Raw genomic sequence first — 21,282 nt, 5'->3', positions numbered from 1 at the left:
CAGATGGTTTTAGGCAACTCAAAGGGGGAAAGAAGGTGTCCAGTGACCACTTAAAAGGAGTTCCAAATGAGGGGTAGGGGCAAAAACAAAAAATGAAAGGTGTTTGACTCAACTGGTAACACAAGATAGGAAATTTTTAAATAGCTGGGCCATGGAGGCCAGATGGCTCATCAACTAAAGGTACCACCTCCAAACTGATAACCTGGACTGGCTCTCTAAGACCCACAAGGTGGAAAGAGAGCCTACTCCCACAAGCTGGCCTCCACATGGACTCTGTGATGTGTGCACACAAAGGTTTTTTTTTTTTTTTTTTTAAAGAATTTGCTTTTGTTTTGCTTTTTTTCAAAACAAATTCTCTGTGTAGCCCAGCTGTCACGGAACTCATTCTGTAGACCAGGCTGGTCTTGAACTGGAAGATCCGCCTGCCTCTGCCTCCCAAGTGCTGGGATTAAAGGGATGAGTCATCGCCACTAAAAAGAATTTAATAATGCCATTTCACCAAGTCATTTTGTAGTTCTCTTAACCAGGATTTGGTGGAGAGCTCTTTGACCAGAGAGTGTACCGATGAAATCATTCTGAAAATGAAGTACAGCTTCAACGCCGACAGCTTCTCGAGTCGGGTGAAGTGGCGCATGCCCACAGTTCCAGCCACAAGAGGATTACAAACTCAAGGGCAACTCGAGAAAGTTGGGAGACCCTTTCACAAAATAAAAAATTTAAAACAAACCTGCCTGATTGCGAGAGGTGACTCGGCAGTACGGAGCACTGGCCACTCTTCCAGAAGACCCAGGTTCAATTCCCAGCATCCGCATTGCAGCCACAACTGTAACTCTAGTTCCAGGGAATCTCACACCTTCACACCAATGCACATAAAAGTAAATTAAAAAAAAAAACTGGCAAGATGGCTCTGGGGGTGGTCACTTGCCACCAAGCCCGACAACCTGAGTTCCATCCATGGGATACAATACGGAAGGAGAGAACTAACTCCACTGGGCTGTCCTCTGACAATCCCACGCATGTCTCATGGCATAGTCACACCTACAATGAGTAGCTGCAATTTTTAAAATGGGACATAGGGGAAATGAGTCAACAAAGAATAAACTGCAAAGATTGATTTTCCTCTAATGAAAAGTTGGCCATGTTCAGAAAAGTGTTAATGCCGTGTCCTTTTGATGGGAAATACGCAATGTTTAAAACTGGAAGAATGACATAGGGAATGGGATCACACTACATAAAATCATAGGCTTTAAAGTGCATTATATTTGACATACATACTGTAGTGATGATCTGCGGCAGGCTGTGTTCCTGCCGCCCAGCTCTCGGCCACCTGACTAGCTTATGCCCCAAAATAACAACACACAAACTGTATTCATTTAAACACTGGCTGGCCCATTAGTTTCAGCCTCTTACTCACATCTTGATTAACCCATATCTAATAATCTGTGTAGCACCACGAAGTGGTGCCTTACCGGGAAGATTCTAGTGTACGTCCATCTTGGGCCGGAGCTTCATTATGTCTGGCTCAGAGAAAGAGAGGCATGGCATCTGTCTGAGCCATCTACCTCACTTCCTTCTTCCTGTTCTGTTACTCCACCCACCTAAGGGCTGGCCTATCAAATGGGCCAAGCCAGTTTCTTTATTAACCAATGAAATCAACAGATAGATAGAAGACACACCTACATCATTTCCCCTTTTTCTGTTTAAACAAAAAAGAAAGGCTTTCACTTTAACATAGTAAAATTACATAAAACAGTTATCAAGCAAGAATTACAGTTACCATATTTATATCTATTTTATCTTTTATCATATCTAAGGAAAACCATAACTATCTATTCTTCAACTCCATCAAAGATTCCAGAAGGATATAATATTACCTAAGTAAACAAGAAATAAGCAACTTCCAAACTCTACAAATGACAGAGACATCTCGCTGTCTGGACAGTCACCCAAAGTTCTTTTGTACTGTTGGGGCATCCATCTTTGGCTAAGGCCTAACACAACTGACATAACATTTTTCAAAGGCAAGGAACTTTTTGTAGAACTATCCTACCCTGTGTTGGCAAGATAAGTCAATCCTGTTTTATCCATTTATGGATATTCTGTATCTTTGTCAGTAGTTGAGGTATGGGCTTTTCTTTGCCCAAAGGCCAGTTCTGCCAAGAAGAAGACAAGCTCCCAGTGGAGTGCCTTTGGTGCTCAACGTTCTCTCGGGAGTAGAGCAGTGTTGCCAGGAGTGATTGTGTCTCATAAGTACAAAACTCTAGGTTAGATTAAAGGCCAATTTCTACAGCTCTTCAAAGAGGTCGAAGATTATACTATCTATACTAAATATAATTTCTATGTATCTAAAAAACCTGAATATCTTAAATATAAATATGACAAACATATATGACTATTGATATATAATTCTAGATACCTATCTAACTTGGAGACTAAGAAAATAAACAACTGTGCAATAAATGAGGACAATGATCTCCAAATGTAAACAATGTCATTACATAAATAATATCAGAGGTAGAAATGTACATTGCAATATGGTAAATATCTCAATATAACAATTGTTTTAAACAGAGGTAGAAGCATACTCTCATACAATAGAGGTAGAAGCATACTCACATACAATGTTCAATATACAAGAATCAACACCAATGCAATTTTCTAAAAACAATAATTCACAAATACCAATCATCCCAGCAAACCAGTTAACCCCCCTTTTTTCAATAAACACCCCTGAGTCCATATAATACCTCCCCCAACATACAGAAGAGGAAGCAAAAATAAGCATTAAAATATTAATCACTGGGTAGTAAGATAGGCAATCCTCTTGCGATACTCAGTGCAAGGGCTTCGGGTCAGGGGAATTCAGGCCTGGAGTTGGAGCTCAGGTGGAGCTCATACTTAGCATGCCCAAGATCCCTGCATTGACACTTAGCACACTGAGAAGGGACAGGAAATGGATGTGGGGTGTCTGGTAGCTGAGAAGTTTGTACTGATCTCTCTGCACCTAGGGTCTCCGTGAAGAGAGCACAGGCCCCATCTCCCATAAGAACACACCCACCTTTCCTCCAGCTCTGATGAACCCTAGGTTTCCCCACACAGCAAGTGAGCCGCTGGCGCTATGCCTACTCTCAGTGTGTCAGATAGGGCCTTCTATCCATGAGATGTTGTGCTCCCTCCAGTGTTGAGGAGCAAAGCATGCTGCTGCATGATTTGTATCAGGGGAACAGAGATAGACATTTGGAAGTGGACAGGTTGACTTCAAAACTCTCCCTTCAAGCTCCTTATTTAGGGGTGGCTAAGACTTCACAGATGAGGAACTTGTTTAGCCACCCACCCATGAACGATGGAATTAGAGCAGAACCCCTAAGTCTTCTGGCACTTTCCAGTACCTAATAAATGGTAGCACATACACTAGGCAGTTACACGCAGAGGAGAAGACTAAAGGAATGCTACAATAATTGCTATAATAAAATCAGTAGGCTCAGGAGCTGGCGATAGGGCTCATCGCTCAAGAGCACTGGCTGCTCTCGCTGCTCTCACGGAGGACCTGAGTGTGTTCCTGACACCTACACTGTGGCTCACAATCCACTGTTACTCTAGTTCCAGGGGATCCGATGTTCTCTTCTGGCCTCTGAAAGCATCCGGGCACGCATTTGGTGCAGAGTCATTCATGCACATAAAATAAAAATGAATACTTTTAAGTGTCTATATATGTGTACATATTTTATATATAACAAGTTAATATTTAAAACTATTCCAATACAGTCAGCCTAACAGCGGGCAGGTTGTGTTCGTAGCCCACCACAACCTTTGAAGATGAGTAATTATTGTTTATTATATTAGCTTATTTGTGGGGAGGGCTGTGCATGCCACAGCACGTGTGGGGGACAGAGGACAGCTTGCTGGAGCCCATTCTCTTTGGGACAGAGGGATGGAACTCATGATGTCAGGCTTGATGGCAGGCTCCTCTGAGCAATCTCACCTGCCACAATGGTTTTTTGTTTATTTGGTTGGTTGGTTGGTTGATTTCAGGAGTAATTGCATTTGGAAAGAAGGCCCAGAGTCTACAGTGCCTTATTTTAAGTCGTGTGATTGTGTGTGAATCTCCAGGCACAAAGTACTACCTCTAGGCGCCTCCACCAAATCCCCCCCCCCAAAAAAATTCTGAAAATGCTTTAGGAAACACAATCTGAGAAGAGGAATCTCCGTTCAGAAGATGCCCCCATAAGAATAGCCAGCAGGCAAGTCTGTGGGGGCATTTTCTTCATTGATAGGGGATGACCCAGATCACTGTGGGCAGTGCCTCTCTTCGGTCCCCTGATCCTGAGTTGTAGAAGAAAGCAGGCTGAGCAACCCAGTAAGCAGCGTTCCTCCATGCTCTTTGCTCCAGTTCCTGCCTTCTGCCCTGACTTCCCTGGATGGTGGTCTACAAGTTCTAAGCCCTTTCTTCCCCAAGTTGCTCTTGATCTGGGGTTATTACAGCAATAGAAAGCAAATTAAGACTATCCCCCTAAATCAGTTCAATCCTGTGCACCAAACTGCATAGTGTGTAGTGGTGGGCCCTCACGCTGTGGTTTCACGTGTACTAGACGCCAAAACTCCTGACAACTGCTTTTCTTTACAATAAAGAAGTCACTCCGAACAGACGGTACTACAGGAAAGGTGCTAAGGGCACAAGCGCTGGGTGCCTGACCCTGGGAAAAGTGCTTTCCAGCGACTGCATCCCCCTCCCTTTCAGACACGCCCCATTAAGACCATAAGCCACGCCCCCAACTGACACGCCCCCATAACCACGGCCCTCAGATGCGCCCTGACAAAATCGAACCAAGCACCACCCAGAGCCTGAGCCACGCCCCAGGCAGACTGACCCCCTAGCCTTCCGGGAACTGGCCTCCTCCTTAGCAACCGACAGGACTCTTTCACCTTAGCAACTGCTACAGCTGCCACCATGGCTGAAGAGGAAGTTCCTGCGGCATCTGAGAGAGTTCTGAAGATACAGAGGGTGTTCATAAACCAGTTGGACACCTACAGCAGCGGAAACATAGGAAAGGTGAGCGGCGGCCCCCGAGTCAGCCTGGCCCTCAGCCGTCGGTGTGCGGCCCTGGTCCATCCCCACAACAAAGATCTGCACCACAGGCTGTGGTTAGAAAGGAGCCTCCCCAGGAGAAGATTCCAATCCTAGCAAGTCAGTGCCTCCAGGACCTGTCCCTAACTAGGCTTGACCCATGCACCTTCCTAGAAACCCAGGTGTTTGGCGACTGCAAATCAAACTCCGATTCCTACTTCTTTATATATGGGGAGACCGAGGCTCAAGGAAAGGGTTTGTAAAGATCATATAGCGAATAACGGGCAGGATGTGGAGCAGACAAGTTGTAAGTCCAGCCGTTATGTCGCCCCTTTTTAACCTTCTGTTTTGTGCTAGGCACAAATTTTGACCAGGTCCCTAGTGGGGAGCCTCCTCACCTTAAGGAGGGCTGGGGATACAGCCCAGTGGGAGATGGTACTTGAGGCACAAGCATGAGGACTTGATCACTTGATCGTCATCCAGGTAAAAGCTGGGCAGGTAGTAGCACTGGGAAGCAGTCAGAGAGATCCTGGAGCTTGCTGCCCAGCCAGTCTAGCTGAGATGACAAGCTCCAAGTTCAGGGAGAGACCTTGTCTCGAAAATTCAGTGAAGCCATAAAGAGAAAGACGCTTTGCTACCTCTAGCCTACACACACACACACACACACACACACACACACACACACACACGCACAAAGATCCCTAGACAGAAAACACATAGAAGCTGTCATCTTAAATTGTTCTTTGCCTAAAGAGAGGCTGGAGAGATGGCTCAGGGTTAAGAGCACCAGCTTCTCTTCCAGATGACTCAGGTTCAATTTTCAGTACTCATATGGCAGCTCACCAGTATCTGTAACTCCAGTCCAAGATGATCTGTCGCCCTCTCCTGGCCTCTGTGGGCACTACATGCACATGGTGCACTTGTATACACACAGGCAAATACTCACAGGCATAAAATAAAATCTTGGAACATGAGATTTGAACTCAGGTTTCCTGCTTCCCAAGATTGTTAAAAATGAGTCTGTGGAGACAAACCCCAGTGACCCCTGAAAGCAAATCATGAGATGACCAGTTGTGAAATTAAATTCTGGCATGGATTATCGAGGGGCCACGGCCTGCCTGGATGGCTACACGAATGTAGCACGGGAATAGACAGAAGAGCATGTAAGTAGACAGCTAAAGTTTCCCTTTGACAGGGACGCTCCCACCAGATCAAGCAATGTGCTGTGTGCAAGTGCACAGCAGCAAAGGCTGGGAAGACACCGAGAAAGCAGCTCTCTTCGAAGTCAGATATATCTTTACGAAGTGTTTTTCTCCTATTTTCTTTTGTTCTCTTACAATCTTAGTTGGCCTCTTTTGATAGCGATTAAATGTTTTAACTGACACTGGAATAAGATAGAGGTTTTACATTACAGATTGAATCTTAAAAAATTAAACAGATAAATCTTAGCCAACATCATTATTCTGCTTTATTATTCAGTCCCCAAAGAGAAACACTGTAAGCGTAAATGCATATTGAATCTTGAAGATGAGCAATAGATAAACAGAAAACACCCTTGCCACTCCAGCTTTAAGAAGCTGAGGCTAGCCTGGGCTGCGTAGCGAGACACTGTCTTTGAGAACAGTAAAGAGTAAAATACCTCATCAGTTCTTATAGAGGTTGGGAAATGTAGCAGGGCCCCAGACCTTATTAGGCCCTGAGACCTTAGCACAGCTGACTCCATGATGTATGGTTCAGGCTGTAAAACTCAGAGCACAGACAGCATCACCTGCCAAAATGAAAACTGATGGAGGATTCTCATTGGCTAATAAACAAACTGCCTTGGCTTTTTGATAGGGTAAGATTTAGATAGGTGGAGTAGACAGAACAGGAAAAAGGAAGTGAGGTAGATGGCTCAGACAGATGCCACACCTCTCCTAAGTGAGAGAGACTGCCGTGCCTCTCCTCAGGGAGAGAGATGCCATGAAGCCAGCCACCAGGCCAGATGTGCTGAATCTTTCCTGGTAAGACACCACTCGTGGTGTTATACAGATTATTAGATATGGGTTAGTCAAGATGTGAGTAAGATGCTGAAATTAATGGGCCAGGCAGTATTTAAATGAATACAGTTTCCATGTAATTATTTTGGGTGTAAAGCTAGCCGTGCATGAGCCGGGTGGCGGGAAGCAGCCCGCAGCTCCACACTACAGAAAACAAAGACCTAATCTGCCCAAGTCTGATGGAGGAGTATCTATGTGTTACTTTCATTATTAATAAAGAAAACTGCCTTGGCCCTTTAAGAACAGAAAATTAGGTAGGTGGAGTAGACAGAACAGAACTGTGGGAACAAGGAAGTAGAGTGGGAGAGACGCTTCAGGCAGTCGCCATAGGAGTCTCCATGCTGCTCCTCTCCGAGATGGACGCAGGTTAAGATCTCTCCTGGTGAGCCACAACTCGTGGTGCTACCCAGATTACTAAATATGGGTTAAAGGAAGATGTGAGAATTAACTAATAAGAGGCTACAGATAATGGGCCAGGCAGTGTTTAAAAGAATACAGTTTCCGTGTAATTATTTTGGGTAAAGCTAGCCGGTGGCTGGGTGGCGGGACGCAGCCCCGCCGCAGCTCCGCCGTTTCACACTACAGATTGGCGCCCAACGTGGTCACTAAATCCACTTAAAAACCTTGCCCGCTTGGGAAAAAAAATTACTCTGAGACCATGCCAATGGCTCACTGCTCCCTGCCTGCACCTGGGCAGATGGCGGAATCAGGCTTAGGCGAGCGGGACAGCGTTTGCGGATTCCTGCCGCCATAGAGAGAGAGGTGTTTTCAGTCTGCGCAGTGCTCTGCGCATCTGATTTGGCTGTAACTTGGATTAAAAGAGTTTCTGTGCTGCACGCTCAGTATCAAAATTAAACTGCTGAGTGCGGCTCCAATGTCGACTGCTGTGTGCCTGTAACTGTGTGCGGCTCAGGGGCACCAAATGACTGAGGCAGGAGCGGCTTTGGCTCTGCTCCGCCATGCTGAACTGTACTGATCTCAGGCAGGATCTATCGTAATTACCACAATAACAGCGCAGTTAAGGTTTAGACTTGGCTGTAAACAGGCAGTACCGTATTACCTATAAGTGGCGCAACTTAAGTTTTTAAGAAGTGCTTAACCTTTTAAGAAATGCTCCTGGATAGTAAAAAATTACAGATTCACAATAGAAAAGATTCAGACATAGAAGGCCTTTAAATGGCTCACGTAGGCTTAAAAGAGAGAAAAAGAAAATATAGAGAATAAAGTTACTGCCTTAAAAAAAAAGGTTAAAGTCTTTAAAGAGACAGAGTACAGATAGTTATAGATTAAAAGAAGTAAAGTGATAGAGTAAAAATAAGCCACGTAAAAATGGAAAATTCACAGAGAGTCTGGATTATATATTTTGTTGTGTTTTCTTTGATTTTTTTGACTGTAAAGGAGCTAAATACAGAGAGACATTTCATTATATGGGCTGCCAGTCTAGACCAAAATGGACATCTTAATGGTATGACTTCAGGATTTGGATTTAAGAACATGATGCTTTGGAAAAGAGTTTCTTCTTTTGTTTTCACAGAGGACGAGACTCTGTGGATTGCTTCTATCCCAATATGGTATGATAGACCACGCCCTCCTGAAAGGTTGCTGTGAACATCTTCAAAAAATTACTTCACTCAACTGCCAACTGAGAGGAACCTAGCACACAGGTTATACCATGAAAGACCTAAATAACAACGCCCCCACTCAGCAGGAAGCAGTTTGGAGAGAAATAACTGCGCCCACATTCCCAAATATTGTTTATAAATGTTCTTTTACATTTAAAGGGGGATATGATATAGATATGAATAATTTGCATTGGTATGGATTTTAAGGTCAATTTGTTATATGTATATGTATTTCTGATTTTGATTAAGCTATTGTGATTGTAGTTCATTTTAAAGAATGTAATGTATTATTAGGAAATATAGGTTGTTAATGGATAATCATTGATAATAGTTAAGCTTGTAGTCATGTTATTAGATTTTCTAGATATGTAGAGATATATTTCAGTTAGATAGACATTCTTCATATCTTTCAAAGACTGCAGAATATGGCATTTAATGTTTTAATAACTTAGGGTTTCTCATGACAATGAGACACGTCTGCTCCTGGCAGCACCAATCTACTTCGAGAGGAAGATGGGCATCGAAGAGGCTACTTATGGAGTTTGTTAGCCATTTGGGCAAGAAACTGCTCTTGCCTGGACTGTTCCATAAACTGGACACAAAGAACCCGCAGAGAGAGGACTGCTGAACTTGCCTAAAGGTGAGATGGTCTCTCGGGGTTCCTGATTCGTGAAAGAGTCTGCGAGACGTTCTGCAGGACACAGCAGAAAGTGACTGAACTGTCTTTGGAATTTTTCTGCTTCATGGAAATGTCTGCTGGATACTGTGGGCCTGAAGCCCGAAGATGGATGCCCCCAACGGTACAGAGGAACTTTGGGTGACTGTCCAGGCAGCGAGTTGTCTCTGTCATTTCTAGAGTTTTATAAGTTACTTATTTCTTGTTTACTTAGGTAGCATTATATCCTTCTGGAGTCTTTGATGGAGTTGAAGAATAAATAGATAGTTATAGCTTTCCTTAGTTATGATAAAAGATAAAATAGATTTAAATATTGTAACTGTAATACTTGCTTGATAACTGTTATATGTAATTTTGCTATGTTAAAGTTGAAGCCTTTCTTTTTTGTTTAAACAGAAAAAGGGGAAGTGATGGAGGAGTATCTATGTGTTACTTTCATTATTAATAAAGAAAACTGCCTTGGCCCTTTAAGAACAGAAAATTAGGTAGGTGGAGTAGACAGAACAGAACTGTGGGAACAAGGAAGTAGAGTGGGAGAGACGCTTCAGGCAGTCGCCATAGGAGTCTCCATGCTGCTCCTCTCCGAGATGGACGCAGGTTAAGATCTCTCCTGGTGAGCCACAACTCGTGGTGCTACCCAGATTACTAAATATGGGTTAAAGGAAGATGTGAGAATTAACTAATAAGAGGCTACAGATAATGGGCCAGGCAGTATTTAAAAGAATAAAGTTTCCGTGTAATTATTTTGGGTAAAGCTAGCCGGCGGCGGATTAGCTGGTTGCTGGGAACTGGGCGGCGGGAACGCAGCCCTGCCGCTTCTCACTACACAAGTCCGCATAGTTCTGGGAACATCTCAAAATGTACTAACCTTGCTGTTAATCTTTCATAGTTCTGCTTCTGACTAACTGTTCTTGTTAACTCAAGTATGTTAACCTAGAACATGGCTTTTGTGCTTAAAAGCCCGTCCCAAAAAAGGCTCAATGCTACACTAGGATCCCAAACACCCAATGCAGTCACCAGCTGGCTACTAAATACTTTCTATTGGTTTAAAGCCATGATTGAGTGAACAGTCTTCTCTGGTGAATAATCCACAACAGAAGCATTTCAGTGGTAGAACATTTGCCTAGCATGTGTGCAGTCCTGTGTTTAAAATACATCACAAGCCGGGCAGTGGTGGCACATGCCCTGCACTCGGAAGGCAGAGACAGGCGGATCTCTGAGAGTTTGGGGCCAGATCCAAAGCTACAGAGAAACCCTGTCTTGAAGAAACCAAAATAAATAAATAAATAAATAAATAAATAAATAAATGAATGAATGAATAAATAAACAAACCACAAGCCAGACAGTGGTGGTGCACACATTTAATCCCAGCACTGGTGAGACAGGAGCAGGCAGATCTCTGAGTTCAAGACCAGCCTGGTGAGTTCCGGACAGCCAGAACTTCACAGGGAAAACCCGAGTCCAAAAAACAAAAATAAATCAAATACACTACAACCATAATAATTTATACTGATTATATATTAAACTGATAAAAAGTGCTTTGAGTTTATTAGCTTAAGTAAAACATTGAAGACTAAAGGGTGTGGCGGCGATCTTGATCAGCACATGCAAGGACCTCCTTTTGATCCCCAGTACTAAAATAACATTTTAAATTTAATTTCATCTGTTTCTGTTTGTTGATGTAACCATCCGACAGTTTTAGACTAGGGATGTAGCTGAACCTGCAGAGTGCTTGCCTGCCGGGCACAAAACAATTTTGGTGTATGTGATTACTGTGATCGCCTTCAGGTGGTGGAGGTCGGAGCATTCAGGGTTGAAGTCACCTTTGGCTACGCAGCAAGTTCGAGGCCAGCCTGAAATGTGTGATATTCTGCTTCGAGAGCAAACAACAAAGAGAGAAGCTGGGGGAGAAGGGAGGAAGGGAGAGAGAAGGAAGGGTAAAGGACAGGCAAACTGATTTTTGTTTGTTTGGTTTTTTTTTCATGGTTTATTTTTTTATATTTAAAAATTTCCATCTCCTCCCCTCCTCCTCCTCCTTCCCTCCCCTTCCCTCCACTCATACCCCCCCCTTCCTAAGTGAAGCCCTGGCTGTCCTGGAACTGGCTATTAGACCAGGCTGGCCTTGAACACAGGGATGCACCTGCCTCCAGAGTGCTGGGATTAAAGGCCTGTGCCACCATACCGCCTTGGCAAACTACTATGAAATCTCCTCAGGGGCTCCCATTGCACACCAGTGTACCCCCTGAATGAGGCAGACATTTTCACCAGCTCTAAAACTGTTTAGCCCAACTCTGCCTAGTGCTAAAGAAAGCGGCTGCTGACACTCTGCACCTGTGTCACCATTGTCCTCTCCTATGTGGCCACTGCCTTGTGTTGTGAGCATCATCGCATGAGCCTTGCGACCCTGATGCTCAGTCCATGGGGTCCCCATTAAAGGCAAGAGTCTAGAATCGTCACTCACTGGTTTCCCTGTCTCAAAACTCTGCTTAGCACCCAGGATATCTCCGTTCCCTTACAGTTCCTCTCTAACTGCGTTGCCGGGGCTTCACTGGAAGAGATTACAGAAGAGGAAGAAGAAGAAGACGAAACAAAGTCAGCAGCCCCAGAAGCTTCCACCGGAAAAGCGAAAGAAGGCACGTTCCAGATTGTGGGCACCTTGGCCAAGCCAGAGAGTGCCAGGCCTGACTTCGCTGTGGAGACATACTCGGTAAGCCCCCGAGGCATTCTGTAGGACCTGACAAGGGCAGCCTCCCTTTGATACCAACTCATTAGCAGTCCCTTACCTCTTCCCTTCAGCCCTTCTGTTCTGCAGACAGGCTTACATGACAGGACATGGGAAATACCTTTGTTTAAATCTTTGTGTTTCATCCATGTGCGTTACTACAGGTGTGCGCATGGCACAGTACACACACAGAAGTCAGAAGAGTAAATATTTGCCTTATGCTTTAAAACAAGGTTGCTTGGTTGGATTTTGCTGCCTACACCAGGCTAGCTGGCCCGTGGGCGTCCAGTGATCCTTCTGGATCCCATCTCTGCATACTTCTGCATACATCGCTCTACTGCATCCAGGTTAACATGGGTGCCCCCGGGGATCCGAACTCAGGTCCTCATGATTGTGCAGCAATTATTGAACCATCTCCCCAGTCCCAGGACTCATCTTCCTACTGTGACAGAGAATACCACAATTTAAAATCTCCATGTTTAAATTTGGGACCATAGCAAAGAATTAAATGAACTATTCTTGGAAGAGATGTATCTAGTCTTGACTTCCAAACTCATAAAAATCTTCTCTCTGTAGAACATTAATCACAAGGTAACATGAATATACCTTACAGGAAAGAAGACTAGTGTGTGATATCAGTGTCTTTTTTGTCTGTTTGTTTGTTTTGTTGTTTTGTTTTATTTTTTGAGACAGGTTTTCTCCATGTACAGCCCTGGCTGTCCTGAACTTGCCCTGAACTCACAGAGGTCCACCTGCCTCTGCCTCCCAAGTGCTGGTATTAAAGGCATGCACCACCATCTTTAAGGCTCTTTGTCTGGACTAACCTGGGCAAGGCAGAGCACACAGTGGGAACATATGTGAGAGCATCAAGGAACAGATATGGAGCCGTGTACCTGTGAAGCTACCATCAATAGCAGCCATTGCTGTTTCTCCCTGGGAGCTAAGGAGAGGTGGGAAAGTGGATTTCTTCCCTCCACCTGGCAGGAGCCGACTTGCTTGGGACACCTTGGCCTTGGAATTGAGCCTCTAGAGCAGTGGTTCTCGACCTTCCTGATGCTGTGATCCTTAATACGGTTCCTCACATTGTGGTGACCCCCAGTCATCAAATTATTTTCGTTGTGCGGTGGTGGTGGCACACACTTTAATCCCAGCACTCAGGTGTAGAAGGAGCAGTGGGCTGCGTCCCGCCACCTGGCTAGCTTTACCCAAAATAATTACACAGAAACTGTATTCTTTTAAACACTGCCTGGCCCATTAATTTCAGCCTCTTATTATCTAATTCTCTCATCTTCCTTTAACCCATATTTAGTAATCTGTGTAGCACCACGAGGTGTGGGCTTACCAGGAGAGATCTTAACCTGCATCCATCTCGGAGAGGAGAGGCCTGGCGACTGCCTGAAGCTTCTCCCCCACTGCCTTCTACCCAGCATTCTGTTTCTGTTTACTCCGCCTACCTAATTTCTGTCTCTTAAAGGGCCAAGGCAGTTTCTTTATTAATAATGAAAGTAACACAGACACTCCTCCATCACTCAGGAGGCAGAGGCAGGCAGATCTCCATGAGTTTGAGGGCAGCCTGATCTACAAGAGTTAGTTTTAGGACAGGCACCAAAAACTACAGAGAAATGCTGTCTCAAAAATCCAAAAAAAAAATTGTTGCTACTTCATAGCTGTGATTTTTAACAGTAATGTAATATTTACATTACTGTTAGGAACTGTAATGTAAATATCTGTTTCCCAATGGTCTTAGTGACCCCTGTGAAAGAGCCATTTGATCCCCAATGGAGTCCTCGACCTATAGGTTGAGAATCACTCTCTAGATGGTGGTTTGCTGGATAGTTTTATGTCAACTGACACAAGCTAAAGTCATCTGGGAGGAGGAAACCTTAATTAAGAAAATGCCTCCAGGGGGCTGGAGAGATGGCTCAGAGGTTAAGAGCACTGACTGCTTTTCCAAGGTCCTGAGTTCAATTCTAAGCAACCAACATGGTGGCTCACAGCCATCTAGAATGAATCTGGTGCCCTCTTCTTGGCATGCAAACATACATGGAAGGAATGCTGTATACACAATAAATAATACATTTTTTAAAAAAGAAAATGCCTCCACATAGGCTGAGGAAAGAAGCTCTCCACCCACCCATCAATGCCTAGGCAGGTGGGAGGGCTGGCCAGCTGTCCAGACCCCCACCAACTGCAACACTCGGAGAGCAAGCCCAGCACCTCACCAGGAAAGCACAACAAATCCAGCCTGTTAGGGGGTGTGTGGATGAGCTAGCCCCAAAATCATGAGGCATGGGACATCTATCTCTGTTTCCCATCTGGCTGAAAACAACCCTACAGCTTCCCAGGCCCAGACCCTGGGTTATGACCTTGGCCCCCACCCACCACCCCAATCTGTGATCTGCTGGAGCAAGTGAAGGGACCCAAAGCTACAGAATCTCCACAACACATGGGTGCCGCGGGATGTCCAGGAAGAGTCCTAGTGGGGGGCCCCACCATTGAACATGTAGTGGAGACCAGGGACCCGCAAACCAGACCAATGACTTCATTGCAGTGAAACACTTGCAAGCAGAGATGTATGGGCCAGGGAGTATATGCTGTGACTTGTTAGGAGTCCGCACGGCTGCTGCCACCACACAGATTTTTCAATTCCTTGCCCTTTTTCTTTTCTCATTTTATTTTCTTTACTTTTTGTCTCTTGAATTTCGTTTTCTTTGGAGGAGGGTGCCAAGGGTGGGAGGGCGGAATCTAAGGGACGGGAATGAAGGGATAGATACATGACGTGAAAAAACACATAGCAATAAATGAATTTATTAATAAAAGAAAATGCCTCCATAAAATTGAACAGTACACACACATTTTCTTAATTAGCGACTCATGGGGGTGGAGCCATTGCTGGAGAGATGGTGGCCCTGGGTCCTATAAGAAAGCAGGCTGAGCTAGCCATAGAGAGCAAGCCAGTAAGCAGCACCCCCCCATGGCCTCTGCCCAGCTCCTGCCTCCAGGTTCCTGCCCTGTGTGAGTTTCTGCCCTCACTGCTTTTGATAATAAGCGGTTGGTTATATCGAACTGTGAGTGAAATTAACCCTTTCCTCCCCGAGTTGCTTGGTCAGGGGGTTTCATCCCAGCAACAGTAACCCTAAGATAGTGGTGGTGCGTTCTGTTATCTAAGCACTCAGTGTTTTTGCACTCTGTTATAGTCGCCCAAGCAAATTAGACTGGGTGAATTGCAAAGGACCATGAGAGCGGGCTGAAGGTACACATGCACACCTGTGTGGAAACCGGAAGACAATGCTGGGTGTCTTCCTCCTCTGAGGCAGTCTCTCATTGGCCTGCTGCTCACCCAGTAGGCTAGGCTGGCTACTGGGGGCCCCCAGGAGCCCTCCCAGTTCCACCTCCCCAGCATTCAATGGGAACCCTCCGAGCCAGCACTCTATTTTATGCAAGTTCTGAAGAACGAACTCGGGTCCTCATGCTGCGAATGCAGGGGCATTACCGCCTGAGCCATCTCCCCAGCCCACATTCCAGGCTGTTTTCAAGGATGCTTTTGTTACTTGTGAATTGCACGCAAAGGGAACCAAGATTCATTTTTAACAGATATGCCTCTGCAATGCTCCGTATTGGTTGTCCTGGGGTGGGGGCGGGATCTGAGTGTTGGAGGCCATCAGTCCATCTAGACGTCCCGTTGTCAACCTGTCGACACAAAGGGACAGTGGTTTCTCCTTTTCAGGCTATCTCCCCGGGAAGATCTCCTCGCACGTCTGCTGGAGTGTGACGTTTGTCATCTATTAACATCACCGAAAACGTGCAGCAAGTGGAGGAAGCCGTCTGGGCAGTCTCCGGTCAGTGAGCTGTGAGGAACTGCACGGGTGGGAAACACGTCCTCCCACCTCCCAAATGACACAGCCACTCTGGTCTCAGAAGTCCCTAAAGTCTGAAGTGTGTGCGCATGAATCATACCTGTGGGTTGGAGACCCAGAGTCTGAGAGTGTATTCTATTGTGGCTGCTTCTGTTTGGTGCCTGTGGTGTGTCTTTGGAGGTGGCTCTTACTGTGATAGCTTGGTGTCTTAGTTTCCTTACGCGGCTGCATGTTTATTACAAACCCTGGCAAGAGCAGCTCAAGGTAGGAAGGGTTTATTCTAGCTTAGTTCATGGTGGGGTAGTCAAGGTGGCAGGCCATAACCACTGAACCTCCTCTCCAGTCCTTCTGGCCTTCTCCCACTGCATATGTATGAAGTACATGCATCCATACAGGAAAAAACACTTGCACACATAAAATAAAAATCAATAATTTTTTAAAAGGAAAGAAGTGTTTTTTTTTTTTGGTTTTTAGTTTTTGGTTTTTTGAGACAGAGTTTTTCTAGCTTTGGAGCCTGTCCTGGAACTAGCTCTTGTAGACCAGGCTGGCCTTGAACTCACAGAGATCCGCCTGCCTCTTTCTCCTGAGTGCTGGGATTACAGGCCATAACCCTAGCAGTTTGGAGGTGGAGACAGAATTAGAAGTTCAAGATCATCCTTTGCTACATAGCTAGATGGAGGCCAGACTAGAGAACAGGGAGAGAGAGAGAGAGAGAGAGAGAGAGAGAGAGAGAGAGAGAGAGAGAGAGAGAGAGACAGAGAGAGAGAGAGAGAGAGAGAGACAGAGACAGACAGAGACAGAGAGAACCAATCCAAAAAAAAACCAGTCCTCCCTCCCTAACAAGTACTAGTTTTTAACCAACATTTTGTTATTTTGAGTTTGCTTTATGAATTCTTCTTGCCTCACCTGTCACAGATACAGTGAGGGCAAGGCAAGATGGCACAGGAGAAAGGAACAAACATCCTGGCGAGAAACATTTGCATACAGGAGTGCTTCTGTGGGGGAGGCAGACATGTTCAACCTATTTCTAAGTCTCAGACGTTGTTAAAAGGTGACCCAGTTAGAGCCCTAGAACGTGGCACATATTCACAAAGCAGGCCAAAGGGAAGCACAGCAGAGAGGAAAAGCTGAAAGCGCAGAGTTAATGAGAAGAGGATGATGTCCTTACTAGAGGTAAAATCAAGCAGTGTCAAAGCAATGTTTGGGACTGGGATTAGCATGAAAGTGTGGCACGGTGTCCTCAGGCTGAGTTTCAGTCACGCTCTCCTGCCTGAGGATGAGTCCTGCATTTTCCCAGCGAGTACACCAGCATCTCGGTGTGTAGGGAGCCACCTAACAGGACTGACAGTGTGCCTGGTGCTCGCAGGCCCCTCTGGCCCTTGGACAGTACCCTCAGCCTTTACCCTACCCTCCGTTAATCGCCTTTTGCAGAGGTCCCCACACTCATTTGGGGCAGCTCACGGGCACCTGTAAATCCAGCACCAGGGGGATTTATACTTTGAGGTCTGCTGGCACCTGCAGTCAACACGAATATACCCACACCCAAGGCACTCATATATTAAAATAGAACTGGGATGTTTAAAACAAAGCAAGAAAACTCTTACAATGGATTCAAACGACTGCTCTATGCTTTGGCCCCACAGCAATGAATGAAGAAGTCGTCCATTTTGAGAAGCGAAAGATATTCATCCTGCTGTCAACGGTGATGACGTGGGCGAGATCCAAACCTCTGGACCCTGTGAGTGCACTGCTAGCCTTTCTTCACAGTGAGCTGTGTATCCCTCCACGCCCGAGCCCCGCCTCATCTCCAGCATCCAGCAGAGCTCATCAGCTCTACCTAATTCAACCTAGGGGAGTTTGTCATTTCACACACCACCAAGACTTGGTGTTTTGTTTGCTGAGTCAGCACCTCATATAGTCAAGGCTGGCCTCAGACTCTCTATACAGCCAGGATGGCTCTAACTTCAGATCCTTCTAGCTCTCTGCCCAGAGAGCCTGGGATTACAGACATTCATGGCCATGTTCAGTTTTTAAGTGGTACTAAGAACTCAAACCCAGGGTTGTGTCTAGACAAGCACTATGCCACAGAGCTACATCCCCAGCCTCAACCACCAAGAATTGGAATATGCTACCTGGGGACTGGTGAGATGGCTCAGTGGTTAAGAGCACTGACTGTTCTTCCAGAGGACCTGGGTTCAAAGTCCAGCACTCATGTAGCACATACAGCAAGCATGTATGCAACTCCAGTTCCAGAGACTCTGACACAGTTTACACAATGCACAGAAAATCAAATAGACAAATTTTAAAATACTGAAAAATGCTGCCTGTTAGGCAATGCTGCTATATAGCAATGCTTTGGTCAAAGGCTTAACCATATGTATGATAAGGGTCCAAGATGGTTGTTACATTGGTTACTTCTCTCCTTGCTCTGACAGAATATCCCTAAAAAAAAAAAAAAAAAAAAAAAGCAGGTTGAGAAAGGTTTCATTTGTTTGGTATTTTTCTTTTCTTTTCTTTTCTTTTTTCTTTTCTTTTGGAGACAGATATTTCTTCTGTGTGGCTCTGGCTGTCCAGAAACTTACTTGTAGACCAGGCTGAGTTCGAGCTCACAGAGATTCACCTGCCTCTGCCTCCCTAGTGGAGGGATTAAAGGCTCTGCTACCACCGCACCCAGCTGTTGCTTTGTCTTTTGAGACAGGGTCTCACCATTCACCTTGGCTGGCTTAAAACAGCTATGCAGTTCAGTCTGTCCTTAAACTTACAGGGACCGGTCTGCCTCGGCTTCCCTAGTGCTGAGATTAGGGTGTGTGCCACCACGCCTGGCAGAAGAAGTAGATCTATCTTGCCTCACTGAAGGTCTCTGAACCATCACGGAGTAGAAGGTATGGCAGAGTCAGAGGCAGCTGGTCACACTGTGTCTGTCATCATGAAGCAGAGATGACTGACAGCCACTGCTGAGCTCCTTTTCTCCTCTTCTTCATTCAGTTGGGGACTCCCCCCACCCCGCCCCCAGTGGCTCTTCCCTCCTCAGGTAGTTCTCTGGAAATGCCCTCATGGGTATGCCCCACAGTGGTTCTCCCAAATGAGTCCAAATATGGTCAAACTGACAATGAAGATGGGCCTTCACAGTTATCATGGAGCCATGCCCGGTGGCATGGAGCCTTTCTGAAATCACAGCGCGGTGCTCCCCGAGGGTCGGTGCGACATAAGTGGAAGGAAGACCGCTGAGACACCAACCCAGCAAGCCAAATATGGCGGCACACATGCCCGCCAATGACAGCTGTTACAGCGTGACCAAAAGCGTGCCTTCTTCCAACACTGCTGCTTCTCGGTTTGTCCTTTGCTGGTGTTTTGCAGAGCCTTTGTGGCTGTGTGATAGCCTCTCACTCCACGGAGAATCACACCAGCTCCTCAGGGGACATCAGTTGTTGCGAACTAGTCCCGGCGTCAATCTGAAGAGATGATGACATTATGGAGTTGGAGACAGCCCTCACCCCCGGGAAAAGACCACTGACACAGTCTGGATGATAATTAAATTTATTGCTACTGCTAGCGGGACAGCAATCTCTGAGCCAAACTAGAGACTGCCATGTCTCTAAGGTGGGTGAAGGAAGGATTTCTAAAGGCAAAACCCACAAGAAGACCTTGATTATCTGCACAAGCAAGCCAAGGCTGTTCTGCTCTGCTCTGCCAAGATCATGTAGACAAGGAAACCTCATAGTCCTTGAATAGTCCTTGAATGTCTGCGTAAAAAGTCAAAAACAAGCTGAGCAGTGGTGGCCACATGCCTTTAATCCCAGCACTCAGGAGGCAGAGGCAGGCAGATCTCTGTGAGTTCGAGGCCAGCCTGGTCTACAAGAGCTAGTTCCAGGACAGGCACCCAAACTACAGAGAAATCCTGTCTTGAAAAACCAAAACCAAAACCGAACCAAAACAAAACAACAACAAAACAAAAATAAAAAAACAACAACAAAAACCCAGATAGTCAGGCGGCGGTGGTGCACACCTTTAATCCCAGCACTCAGGAGGCAGAAGCAGGTGGATTTCTGCAAATTCAAAGTCAGCCTGCTCTACAGAGTGAGTTCCAGGACAGCCAGGACCATTACAACAAAGAAAACCTTGTCTTGGGAGAGAGAGAGAGAGAGAGAGAGGAGAGAGATAAGAGAGCAGAGAAGATAAAGAAAGTTAAAGAAAGGAGAAAGAAAGAAAGAAAGAAGAATACACGAAAGAAAGAAGAAAGAAAGGAAGAAAGGAAGGAAGAAAGAAAACATAAATAAAAACAAACAAAAAACCCAAATTATACTGGGTCATATTACAAGTAGATGGTCAGTGCTGCATGTTCCTGGTTGGGGAGTCACTGTGTCAGGGTTAATGGGAACTTACCTTCCAGGGACTTGAAGCCAAGACAAGAGTTATTAGGGGACTAAGATGGATGCCTGATACAAAATGGAGTTTCCTCAGCCATCACAACGATGTGAATGATGTGCAGGGTCTCTCACCACACCAGTACTAACAGTGGTTCTTGGCTTCCTACTGGAAGCTATTACACGACACAATTTGCAGGACGCTGGTCTTCAGGCTTGGCAGAAGGTACCTTCATTTGACTTAAGCCATCCTGTTGGCCTGTATTTGTGTATAAGATCTTGCTGTGTTCTGTGGGTGAGTAAAGAAACCAGAGACGATGCTAACCCAGTCAAAACTGCTGAAAACAGGATAACTGGCAGGTTCTAGTTGTCACAGACAACTAGCTAGCCAAGAGCAGTCAGCTCCATTTAAGCTTCTGATAAGTAGTGACGAAGTTTAGCACAAATATTCTTTCAGGGTGGCATACTCTAAAATGTATTCATTCATTTACCCTGGATTTCCTGTTTATTTCTTTATAATCTGACAACTCTGTCTATGGGTGGCCACATGACGTTAAAGGACAGCCAATCATGGAATCTGTAATTTCTCCAGGATCTGTAAAGTACACAGAATGATGGAGTAGCTACATTTTCCTTCACAATATAATTTTCTCTGTCCTTCTCCGGGGCGAAAATCCCTGTATTGGGTGTTGCTCCAACCCCTCTCCCATCCATCCACCCACCCACTCATCCACCCCTTCTTCCACCTCCACTCCACCCACACACCCACCCCCACCCATACCATTTCTCCATCCGTTATCAGTCAGTGCTCTTAATTCATCATTCAAAATGTTATCACTAGCCAATCTAGTTTTCTTTGTATCCATGGGCAACTTTCTAGCCCAAGGCTTAGCCTGTCAGTTTCCCCCGACTATGAAAATTGCTAGTGGCTGTTTCC

General features: G+C 45.5%; 1 protein-coding gene across 1 annotated transcript in view; it reads left to right on the top strand.

Moving 5' to 3' along the window:
- Positions 1–4,895: 4,895 nt before the first annotated feature.
- Positions 4,896–21,282, top strand: part of Ak7 (adenylate kinase 7) — a 71,290-nt gene continuing 54,903 nt past the window's right edge. Inside the window, 6 exon segments of the mRNA XM_038337521.1 lie at positions 4,896–5,050; positions 11,921–12,109; positions 15,852–15,860; positions 15,862–15,903; positions 15,906–15,963; positions 17,625–17,719. Coding sequence (XP_038193449.1) covers positions 4,949–5,050; positions 11,921–12,109; positions 15,852–15,860; positions 15,862–15,903; positions 15,906–15,963; positions 17,625–17,719 — 495 coding nt within the window. The 5' untranslated portion in view covers positions 4,896–4,948.

The sequence above is a fragment of the Arvicola amphibius genome, chromosome 7 (assembly GCF_903992535.2).
Source record: "Arvicola amphibius chromosome 7, mArvAmp1.2, whole genome shotgun sequence".
Classification (NCBI taxonomy): Eukaryota; Metazoa; Chordata; class Mammalia; order Rodentia; family Cricetidae; genus Arvicola; species Arvicola amphibius.
The sequence above is the reverse complement of the archived record's forward strand: the minus strand, read 5'-3'. Positions and strand labels throughout refer to the sequence as shown.